Here is a 12,421-nt window from a genome sequence, read left to right as displayed (position 1 = left end):
TGGCGGGGGTGGGGGTGGATTAGCAGGAGAAAAAAGATGAAGAGGATAAAGGGGACTTCGAGGTTGTCCAAGTTTATGTCTAGACAAGTGAACTGACGGTAGACTGTACTGCATAGAGAAGACAGTTAACGAACGGATTAAAGGGTCAGAGAAGGAGGAAATGTTTCAACTTGGTATGTCCCAGAGACAGCTGACTCTGGTCCCAATGATTGGATTCCTAGTCTCACTTCTGGTGGACACAAACCACCATGCGGAAGAGAGCAAGACAGAATGTGCAGCACTGGGTTCAGGGCCAGGGAGGAGCTAGATGCTCTTCGTCCCCATGGTGAACTTGCCAGAGCGGCCCCTCCTCTGAAGCTCACAGCCTTTCTGAAAACCACATCCTCGAAGGCTCCAAGGAGTCTCTTTGTCTGAACACAACCATTTTTCAGTCTGACTCTGGGGGTGCGTGTTTGCCATTCAGAACCCACTATATTTTACAGCACCTCCTGACATTGTTACACAACATTTATTGAAAGCACATTTGATGGTAATGAAGTTTCTATTAACTATGATTAAATCTCATAAAGCACCTGAAGATAATTTAAGATGTGCAGAAGCAGAAAATGAAACATTCGGTTTAGTACATTAGGAAACGTAATTGATTAAATTATCTCATTTACAATAAGTGCTTTCATGAGCTATGCGGTGCACACATTTTCCCCAGTTTGTCATTATGATTTGCCAACAGATATCTTAAGACTTCACTGTCTTTTTACTCCTCTGCCCACCCGCTCACGGAGCACCGAGTGCAAAGCTCTGAGAGATGTGTTCTGCTCGGCAGGCCTTGTGGAGGATCGTGTGTACAGCTATATATAGGAACAGGTTGTTTCTCAATTATCTTCATAATTGACTTTGATTTTGCATCAGTGATGATTCATGTAGTCTTAAACGAAGCCCCTCTTCCTGAACCACCGTAGCCTGGATTTGTATAATGCACTCTTAACCATGCAGCCCACAGAATGCCGACCGCATTCCCCGGGGAGCCTTTTGCAATCACATTGATTCCGTTAAGGTTTTATTTTTAGGGAAATCACAAATTAAAACAGTTTAAGTGATTCCACTGCAGTATCCAGCAATTAAGCATGGTGCTTGGGAGCGAGAACCTCAAGCAAAAACTAATTCAGGAGTCCCTGAGGAACTGGGAATAGCTTCTCTGGGGTTTATGGCTGGAAGTACAGATGTAACCAAATTAGAATGGCACAGGACTCACAAACTAAGCATGAAATTCATTTTAAAAACACACACATGCAATTCTAGGTAACTCTTACGCGGGCCCCCACATGGATACCTGTGGCTGGCTTGTGCCGCCCAGCAGATCTGCACCCTGCGTTAGCAGAACTTTAGCTACCATCAAACGTGCTTTCAGCAGCTACTGTGTGAGGATGTGAGGCAGGCATCTAAGGAGAGAGTCCACCTACCCAGCTGTCACCCTGGGGTCTTGACACGGGCACGGATACATATCCAGCAATCCATCTCTTTCTATTGTCACTCACCATGCACATGCGCACACACACAAGAACACAGCAAACTCAGCCGGGTTCCCCCAGCCTCCGGCTTCCTCTAAGTTCCGAATCCAGCATGCACGGTGTCAGAAGGCACCACCACTGTTCTGATGATTCCTCGATGAGATGACAGCAGGACAAGGAGTTAAGAAAGTCTGTTCTGTTTTATGGAATGCACGGACACGTAAGTAACGGCATCTGTCTGGGTCGACGCTGCCTGGAGCGATATCAGGAACTATGAACAGAATGGCGTGACTGGATCTTTCTCTCGTGGCTCAAGGTAATTATTTCTGTCTGTCCTCACGGAGGCTGAGTTCTCTCACAAATGTTAGCGAATGAAAACTATTAACTTTCCCAAGCTCTCTGAATTTTAATATCTCAGCATTTAAAAGCTCCAAAGTCATTCGTTGGAAATGGGAATGAGAGACAGTGGCAGAGAGAGGCATCCTTCTCAAACCAAACCAGTCAGGCTGCTCTCTCCTTCCCAGATGGAGAAGAGCTGTGCTGCCACCACCTTTAGGTCCTGAGGTTTCCCTAGGAAGCCTCACCTCGGGGCAGAAGAAGGACGTGGGGACCACATTAGCAGGTAGGTTCTCAGGAGCTCCCAGCACCAGGCTGTGGAAATAATTTGCTCCGTTCCAAGCTGGGGGCACCTGAGGCGTCATCACAAAGCCCAGGAAAAATGCATGTTATGAAAGAACTACACATTGATGCCAACTGGGGTGCACTAAAGCCGATCCCCTCATATATATATATATATATATATATTTTTTTTTTTATTTGACAGAATTAGACAGTGAGAGAGAGAGAGACAGAGACAAAGGTCTTCCTTCCATTGGTTCACTCCCCAAATGGCCACTACGTCTGGCGCTGTGCCGATCCGAAGCCAGGAGCCAGGTGCTTCCTCCCGGTCTCCCATGGGGTGCAGGGCCCAAGCACTTGGGCCGTCCTCCACTGCCCTCCCAGGCCACAGCAGAGAGCTGGACTGGAAGAGGAGCAGCCGGGACTAGAACCCGGCGCCCATATGGGATGCCAGCACCGCAGGCGGAGGATTAACCAAATGAGCCATGGCGCTGGCTCCCATCCCCTCATATTTAACACATTTGAGATTCTGACATTTGCAGTCTTCGGACACTCTGAAGAGGGAGGTTCTCAGCCCAAGGAGACTACAGACAAAACAAAACAAGGTCCCTGGAGCTGGCACTGTGGCACAGTGGGTTAAACCACGCCGGTGATGCCGGCGTTCCATACCCGAGTGCCTCTTGGAGTCCCAGCTGCTCCACTTGCATCCAGCTTCCTGCTGATGTGCTCAGGAAGGCAGAGGATGGCCCAAGTGCTTAGACCCCAGCCACCCACATGGGAGACCCCAAGAGAGTTCCAGAATCCTAGCCTGGGCCTGGCCCAGAACTGGCTGTTGCAGCCACATAGGGAGTGAACGAGCTGATGGAAGATCTCTGTTTCGTACTCTCTAGTACTCTCTCTGTAGCTCTGCCTTTGGTATATATAAATATGTATGCAAAACAACAACAACAAAGATTCCCGAGTTCTAGACTGATCTTCTCCACCCCAAATTCTGATTTTGAACAGGCTGGGAACTGGGGTGTTTTCCAAGGCCTTCAGGTGATTCCAAAGTGCAGTCAAGCCCAAGACCCCAAGCTGCCACTCAGTCCAGCCACACGTCCCCCAAATCCACATAACACATGCAATGGAGACACCACAGAGCCCCTCGGGAAGGAAGCCTGAATGATGTGGGGGAGGGGGGTCGGAGAAGGGGAGCTCAAGCTGGCGCCGGCACCAACACCCTCCATTCCTAATTGTTTTTCAGTGGAACGTCAGGTCCTCTGCACAGCAGCCGAAGACGCCACCGCAGCTAGGACCCTGGGCTGTGTGGAGCCAGGCTTCAGCCCAAAGGCGCTGCTCATGACAAATGTTTATGAGTTGTAATGCTATCAATCTCTTCGGCAACCAGAATCCTAGCTGACATGGCAGAGCAATGGACTTACAGGCAGAAAGAATCGAGAGCAGAGATTTTACTGCGGGGGAGGGAAGAGGTGTGCATATTTCTTTCTGATTTAAACCTCTGATATGTGACTCCAAACTGAACGAGGACCAACCCCGAGAGCCCTTTCACAGGAACTTCAGTTCTGCTTGGTTCCTAAGCAAATACAACAGACAGGCAGCAAATAGGAGAATAAATTATATTCACAAGAGGAAAAATAACTTACTTTGGGGTTTTATTTCATGAAGAGGTTTTTTATCTAAAAGAAAGAAAGAGAAAGAGAAAGTTGCATTTAATAAGTTTACAAGTGGCAGATGTATTTCCTGTATCAGTCTTATCTCCCTGGATAAATGAAACATTTTCTCCATTTTTTTTTTGCAAATATGGATTGTTTTGCCGTGCCTTTTCGCTTCCATTCTAATTTTTTATTTGGCTGTTTTGAAATATTTTTCTACGATGATGACTTCATTTTTTAAAAATGTATTTTCCTCTCCGGTTTCCTGGCATTTTTTCCTCTTGCATTGACTAGATTCTATCAGCAGGATGAGAGCGGTTTGCTTGCAGCCTGTACCTTTTTTATCTACAGTCAGAGGCTTGCTCACGTAAGGGAAGCCATCGCGCTGTAGGCGATGATAGAAAAGTGAATCAGTGAATACATACTTACAGGGATCCTGCAAGGATCTGCAGGAACCTTGGCAGGGATCAAAAAGATCCCAGTTCTGCCTGTGTCCCCATTCTCACTGGCTGTGGGTGCAGGCTTGGGAGCAGCTCAGATGTCTGCCCTAAGAAAGCCCTTTTCACATAGCCATTATGTCTTAAAATGTGTGCCGTTCTCTTTCCAGGGAAGAAATGGCATCACATCGCCACGGCACATATGAGGGCCTGCATCCAAGCTGGTGGGTAAAGACTGAAGACCTCAGCAGCGGCACCAGGTCCGAGCTCAGGAAAGGCATCGATACCAGCTCTCCCCAGCGTCCTCCAGCAACCCTCTCTCCTGCCCCATTTCGAATCTTGCGGGTCATGCTGAGACTTGATGCCTGTGCCTCACCCCTCTAATCCCTACTCTCCCAGCCACTGTCCCACGGCAGGCAGAGATCCTGGAGAGGAGGACCCTGCAGAGGCCAGGCCAAGAGGAGCCAGAAGATCAGCATGGTGTCTGTCCCTCCACCAAGTCCCTTCAAAGGACAAGAATCAAGGCCATCCACTCGCTCATCATTCACCGACTCCCACAGTGGGAGGGGACCTGGAACGGTCACCCATGCAGCTCCTTTCTCTGTCTGCTGAAAGAGGAGCCCCTCGGGGCGAGACTGTCACTTTGGATTTTTAAATGGAATCCAATCTCACACAGTGCACATTAGAAAACTTCATAAATGTTATCTCAGCACCTGCACCCTAACTCCTCCCAGGCAGACAGACCCAGCTATACTTCAAATTTGCCTCTTCCCTAACTCACCCTTGCATTTAATGATTTTAAGAGAAAGGCTTTGTGGTACATAAAGGGGAAGTGTGCTTTAAAAAATATTTGAGACACACACACACACAGAGAGAGAGAGAGAGAGAGAGAGAGAGAGAAGTGCTTGCATCTCCTGGTTGCCTCCCCAGATGCCCGTTTGTCAGGGCTAGCCAAAGCCAGGAGCCAGGAACACAACTCAGGTATCCCACTTGTGTAACAGGACCTCAACTACTTGAACCATCACTTCTGCCTTCCAGGGTCTGCACTGTCAGGAAGCTGGCGCTGAGAACCAAACCCACACCAACATGGGACACGGTCTTCCTCACTAGTAGACTAAATGCTGGCCTGGCAGTGTGTTTTAAATGAAGATCTTCAAAAGCTAAGGAAGTAGCTTTTAAACGATGTACATACATCAAATGATTGCAAATGGGCCACTAATTTTTTTTTTTTTAGATAAAAGAGGAAAGTGAGATGGAAGAGGGTAATTTCTGATAAATCCTGCATTATGATGCAAACTGCCCATAAAAAAGCAAGCATTTGTTCATGTTGATGTGCCTGCATTAAGATTTTGAGGGAGTCAGGTTTCTTAAAACAGAACACTTGCATTCTCCTTACTGCACAGATTCAACCCCACTAGTGTTCCCAAAGCAGGTGGTACCCCATGAAGTCCAGATGCTAATGCACTCAAGAATTAGAATAAAATGACTTTGGTGGGTTTAACCCAACTTCAGTTTCTGCTTATTGCACGGTATCTGAAAGCATTTGGCATGGGCACAGTGATGCTGGCAGGCCAAGGCTAAGATGTCTCAAAGTGATGCATGGCTACAACTACAGGAGGAGACGTGCAGAACATCTGTTTAGAACTCTGGCTGAGCTTAACAATATTTTCTTCCCTCTAAACCGCAGGAATGGAGATTATGCTTGGTAGCAAAATGAAACTACATTAAAAACAGGTGAGATATATAACTACTCCCCAGAAAAATAAATCTAATACAGCCAGGCTCTGAACAAACATGGGGTCGTGGAGTTCTACCAGATAATGCTCTGAGGGAAGGAAGAGGCATGGGACTGAAAAGCCCCCGAGCTAAGGTAGCAAGACAGAGAAATGAGGCCAGGGACAAGAGGGCAGGAGTAGGGCAGTCTCCCTGTGACCTAGCTCTTGTGCCATTGTTACGGGCAAGGCATGCCTGTGGAAACGAGTGCACATTCTCACGGCGAGAAGGGAATTTTTATCTCCAGTTTCTGCATTTTGTCTGCAAGACCTCAATGTTCTCCACAGTAAAATGGGACTAAAAATGTCCCTGAAGGTTGGGATGGGGGATTAAGCATGGAGTATGGGGCTAGCAGGTGTCTGGCAGCGACAAATGCAATCAGTGGGAGTCAGGAATGATGACGCCTGTTATGATCCTCACTTTTTTCAGGGTGGAGAAAAAGCTGTCAGTTTTCATTGCTGTAGGGAGCCAAAGCACAACCCCAAGCCCAGAAACCCTAGTGAACCTTGGCAGTCCTGGGGTGGACATTGAACTTTATGTCATGTCTTGGCCTCTGCTGTCAGGAGTTCAAGGCAACTCACAATTTTAGTTTCCTGAAACAGGAAAATAGTCAGTAGAGGCTGAAGGGCCCTTTGGGCTCCCTTGCTTTCGCCCACTGTAAGTCTGCAAACCTGCAAAGTAGCAACCAAAGGCAGTTTACAGAAATCCACTCAAAAAACGATTTTCTGGAGGAAGAGGAGAAATTACACCAAGGGCCCCAGCTCTCTCGGGGGATTTGTCATGCGAAGGTCCAGCCCACCTCACGCATCCATGTGCGTCCTCTCTCAGAAAAGGCGGGAAGCCTCGGTGCTGCAGACAGCACTGGCCCACGGGCATCAGCAATAAAGTTGGGTTCTGCTGCCTTTGTGATGCAACCAGACCTGGACGGCAAGCTGCTACCATTTTCCCAACCGGAGAGGAATGATCTGAGAGGGCCACCCACCGACCTTACCAGCTTTGCAAGAACTGCTCACTCCACACTCCACTCTTCTTCTGCTCCATTTGCATAACCACTCAGGGCATGCAACAACTTGGCCTGGGTCAACCCAATCCTCTCCACTTGAATTTTTACCTCTCTCCAGAGGCTGTGTGCAAAGGACCCCTCAGCCAAAGAATCCATTAGGGCCACGCTCTTAATGTTGGCTGCACATTAGGATCACCTAGGGAGCTTTGTAAACAAATACCCATGCCTGGGCCCCACGCCAAGAGATCCTGATTAATTGGGGCTGTGTTTTTGCCATTACCACCACTTTCTGGCAACAAATGTGGCACTCCGTGTGGTCAACTTCAGTTCATTTCTGCCTCCCCAAGGGGCCCGTGATAGCTGTGGGATACAGATGGGCCCAGAAGGGTCCCTCCTGTCTCCTGCAGGCAAATAACTGTTGCAATTTTGAATCAGTAGCAGCTGAGCTGTAGGTTGGGAAAATCACAGCAGCTTTTCAAAGTCTGACTTATACCTCTCAGAGAGAGGGACCTCCTAAGCACAGGGAAAGTGATCATAATTATAACTCAGTTGCACAATCTTCTGCTATATTTACAAGTTGAAAATTCAAAAGTGGCTTTTCATGTTTTAAATTGTCATTGTTTTTTGAAAATCACTTTTATTATTTACATATTTACTAGGCATTATTTGCATCCCAAATAAAAAAATAATTCCACCACTAAAAGATAACTATAATTAATGTTGTTACGTATACAATGGTCTAGGATTTTCCCTGTGCTTTTATATCATATGTAAATTATACACATATGTGCTTAGACACACAGCTATGTGAAATTTCCAGTAATTTATCAATTTTTATCCAAAGAAACACAGATTTGTCTTTTACATATTGTTCTGCAATATGCTTTTGTCATTTTATTACTGTAATTCAAATACTGCTGAGTGTGTGTGTGTATGTATGTAGAAGAATGTGGGTATCTAGATGATAGAGTGAGAACAATCTACCTTTTATTTTTGGTGGTGATTCAGTCTTTAATTTTTTGGCTTGCATTTATATATTCTAAGCTCCCTAAGCACTCCCATGGCATCCATTGTTCTTAGGAGCTATTTATAACTGCACCCCCACCCACCCATCCACCCACACCCAGCCTTGGCTGGGGAACACATGGCCAGCTGCATGCAAGCCCACATGCTGGGGACCTGATAGGGGAGACCTGAGGAGAGACACAGACATGGACAGATGGGGCCAATCTACCAGCCACAGGGTGGGAGGCCGGCAGGGGGCACGGGGAGCTGTAGGTTGTGCTGATTAGAAATCTGCTCCTATTGGTTTTGAACACATGTGGATATGTGTGGTACCAGATCCGTGTTGTTTTTAAGATCCAGGCATCAAACCACAAAACAGAGCCTAAATTGTAACCAATCTCTTCAGTAGGGTTCTACCTCCTTCATTCAAATACATCATTAGAGTTCATGATTACCACTCTCCTATTTCACTAGACCAGTCATTTCCCATGTTTCTATCCCCAGAGACCATTTTTTTTTTTTTTATTTCTTACATTGTGGTTTGTCTACTTTGGAACATTTTTCCCTACCCCAAAAAGATAGGTGTTAACTGTTTTAATTTACCTTCTGCATTCTTTGTTCCCTTCAATTACCTACAAGTCGACTCTGAGGCCTGTAGAACAGTCCATCTTTTCTGGACATCCTCTGGCTACTCCCTTCTTTGTGGCACTAATTCTCAGGCAACAGCATGCACGAATCTACCATGATTCCACACGCCTCCAAGGCACGGTCAACTACTCTGCCTACGTTTATATTCTTCCATTATTTCATCCTGTCACACCCAACAGGATTTGGCTTTTGGAGCCCCTCAACGCAAATCTCTGTAGTAGCCCCACAATCACATTAACTCCCAGTCTCATGTCAGAGCTTTGGCCCCTACCACCGCCTCATGCCAGGACCCTCTTCCTCCCAAGCCTGCTTTCTGAGTTTCCTGCGTCCAAGGCACAGACCAATTTCTGATTCCTCCATGAGCTCTCTGGAGAGGATTCCCACTTGTAGAGCTTACTCTCCTGTCTGCATAGTTTCTCTTATTTAAGGTCACTACAGCATAAGGCAGATGTTGTTGTGTTTTTGTATTCAAAAATCACATTAGAAATGTTCACTTGCTCTTTTTTACACTTTTATGGTCACTGTCAGTTATGGGTCCCTAACTTGTGAAATCATACCTGTGATGCTGCAGCCACAGTCGCAGCAAAAAGAAAAAAAAATATAGGGAGAAAAAATAAAATGAAGTGCTGTTGGCTTCATTGAGAACAGGTAGAAAAGAGGTTTGAATTATTGATTATCAATGTACTTCCTTTATTTGTTCCCCCTCTCCCCCAATAGCTAGAAATAATTAAGAGGCTGTGTTATGCTCTCTGATCGCTGTCCAAGGCTGTGGGAAATCCCACGGCCTGGCGGATCAGCCCTGTATCAGCCCTGGAGGATAGTTAGGCAAACATGAGGCCTGCTTTGCATTGGCAACGGCACTGCAATGAACTATGTCAGGCAGACACCGAAGATGACAGGAGGAGATTCTCTTCTCCTCTGGGTATGGGAAGTTCATTCGGGCAGGAGAACATGCAGCAACGCAACTACCAGCTCTTGTATATGCCCTGCAACTGTTCTGGTGATCAGAAACAGAGAAATTCAGAATACAACACAGCTCATCATTAAAGGTCAAGCTCAGGGGTGAGTGTTTGCCCTAGTGGTTAACATGCCCAAATCCCACAGTGGATCCTGACTCCAGTGTCCTGCTGACGTAGACCCTGGGAAGCAGCAGGGACGGTTCAAGTGGTTGAGTCTCCACTATGCACACAGGAGTTCTGGACTGAGTTCCTGGCTTCCATCTTTGGCCCTGGCCATTGTAGGTACTTGGGGGAGTGAGTCAGCAAATGGGAGCTCTTTGTCTCTGTGTTTTCAACAAATAATTACGTAAAATAGAAAAAAGAAAGATCATGCTCAAAAATGATTGGAGGCCTTATTTATCCCACCTATCGCTGGATGAGTTCAGTTCTCACTCGCTGACTCTTGCCACCCACCTACCCTGAGCACGAGCTTCCTAGGCTGTGCAGATACCACAAAATTAATTACCACCTTTAAAATGTAATGTGAGCGTGTCCATGGAGGGCAAGAACAGAGAATATGAAGTTTCTGGAGATTCCTCCAGGGTTTCCCAGATGACTTTGCCTGCTACAGGAATCTTAAAATAAGAGAGGAAGGGGGAGAGAAGATAGGATGGGCAGTGTTGTTATGCTCTTACATCTGCATATATGGAATTTGTTCACCTTATATAAATAAAAAAAATTCAAACATTTTCCCTAGAGAAATCTGGGTGACTACAGGATTCCAGGGTTCAAAGGCAAACACTCTCATCTGAATAGGAATTCATTCAGTTTGAGATGCACACTAGTCAATGAAAAGCAGATCCCCTGACACCTTCTAAGGACTGATCAAGGGGCCAGCTTGGTAATCAGGTGAAATCAGGATGGGACCACAGCAGATAGCTCACATATCACTTGTGATGACCAAGACCTTCCAGAGTTGCCCTTAGCCAAAGCACATGATTAGTCTGCATTTAGAATTCCATTTTTCTTTCAAATGCAAAGTCTCAGACAAATAAATATCTGAACTGACTATACCCACAAGTGGTATTTGCATATTTTATTTCTGAGCAAAATCATTTAGATGTCTAGATTTCATACTATTTTGATTGTCACCTAACAATTGTACATATTTATGAAGGTATAATGTGATGTTTCAGTATATGGAAACATCATATAGTAATCACAACAGAATCACTGGCATTGTATATCACCTAAAACATTTATCCTTTGTCATGGAAAGATCCAAAATCCTCTCCTAAAGCTACTCTGAAATACATAATGCATTATTGTGAATTACAGTTACCCTACTGTGCAATGAAAAACTAGAACTTACTCCTCCTAACTATAACACTGTACCTAAGGACCAATTTTCCCCCATCGCTCTCCTTCCCTACTCTCCTCCAATCCACTGGTAGCCACCATTCCATAGATTATGAAGGGGTCTTCAAAAAGTTCATGGAAAAATGTATAATACTAAAATTCTTTGCATGAACTTAAAACTTTCTCCTGCACAAAAATAAACTGATTTTTAAGTTCCATTTCCCATAAACTTTTTGGAGCCCCATTATATGTATGTAAGGGAATATTATCCAGCCACAAATAGGGCAGGAGTATTGTCATTTGCAACAATGTGGGTGCTCCTGGAAGACATGCATCTGAGAGAAATAAGCCAGGCACACACAGACAAGCACTGCACGATCTCACGTGTGGAGTCTTGCCAGCTCTTCTCCAATGTTCTATCCTTTCCTCTGACTATGTGTGTGCTGGCTTTTGGAGATAGCTCTATGACAAAGCATGTTCTTGGGGTTCTGTAAACACTCAAGCCTGTGTCTTCAAGACTTACCAGAAAATGGTCTCAAAATAATAATATCCAATTATTGCCAACTGTGTTCCAAGGAGAGATGTATACTAACATGATTTTTCTAGCCCATGGATTCCTTCGCTGTGATTCTGTAGCTTCCATTCATACCTTAAAAACTGAGTAATAAACATGGTGCTGCATGTATCTCTTTGATACCTTGTATTCAAATCTTTTGGGTGTATACCTGGTAATGGCATTGCTGGATCATTTGCAAGGTCTATTTCTAGTTATTTTTTTTTTTAAAGAATTCTCCACACTTTTTCAGTGTCTGTACTAACTTACATTCCCACCAACAGTGCACACACAATAGCCAAAATTTGGAACCAACCAAGGTGTTTATCATCAGATGAATGGATGAAGAAAATGTGGGCTCTATACACAATGGAATATTATTCAATCATAAAAAAGAATGGAATTCTACCATTTGCCGAAAAACGGACACAACTGGAAGATGTCATGTTGAGTGAAATAAGCCAGACCTAGAAATACAAATACCATGCATCATCCCTTATGTGGGAGCTAAAATTTAAAAAACAAAAAAGAAAGAAGAAAGAAAGGTCTGTGTGTATCAGTATTGGTGCAAATAGACTTTTGTAAAACTTTATTTTATAACCTTGCCATACCAATGGGTAAAGAAATTATACTACTATAGTTTTAATGATCTGTGATGAAAGTTAACTGCATATGGATGAAACTGTCATTTTTCCATTCAATTATTGTTTATAATAATTGTCTATATTACCACAAAACTATAGTCTTTTTGTTGTTTACTTCTTATTTGGTGAAGTATTAAGCCTTTCTTACTGTAATGTAATTTTAAAATGTTATTTCAAGAACAAACAAACAAAAAAGAAACAAAGGAAGAGAGGGAAAGAGGGTGGGAGAGAGGGAAGGAAATGGAGTAATAATATTGAGTCCAGAAATCAAGGTTGGTTGTTG

The 12,421-nt window shown here is 44.8% G+C and overlaps 1 protein-coding gene across 9 annotated transcripts in view; it reads right to left on the bottom strand.

Moving 5' to 3' along the window:
• The window catches only part of UNC5D (unc-5 netrin receptor D), a 582,366-nt gene that overhangs the window by 92,248 nt on the left and 477,697 nt on the right, over positions 1-12,421 (bottom strand). For 5 of the 9 annotated variants that reach the window (XM_002709540.6, XM_051833981.3, XM_089327353.1 and 2 more), the window contains one exon: positions 3,770-3,802. The exons of the other annotated variants lie outside the window; for them this stretch is intronic. In XM_002709540.6, coding sequence (XP_002709586.1) covers positions 3,770-3,802 — 33 coding nt within the window. The remainder of the gene's footprint in view (positions 1-3,769; positions 3,803-12,421) is intronic. 9 annotated transcript variants of the gene reach the window in all.

Source organism: Oryctolagus cuniculus, chromosome 2 (genome assembly GCF_051225735.1).
Source record: "Oryctolagus cuniculus isolate XC-2025 breed Fujian yellow rabbit chromosome 2, ASM5122573v1, whole genome shotgun sequence".
Taxonomy (NCBI): domain Eukaryota; kingdom Metazoa; phylum Chordata; class Mammalia; order Lagomorpha; family Leporidae; genus Oryctolagus; species Oryctolagus cuniculus.
This window is presented reverse-complemented; position numbering and strand designations above follow the sequence as displayed.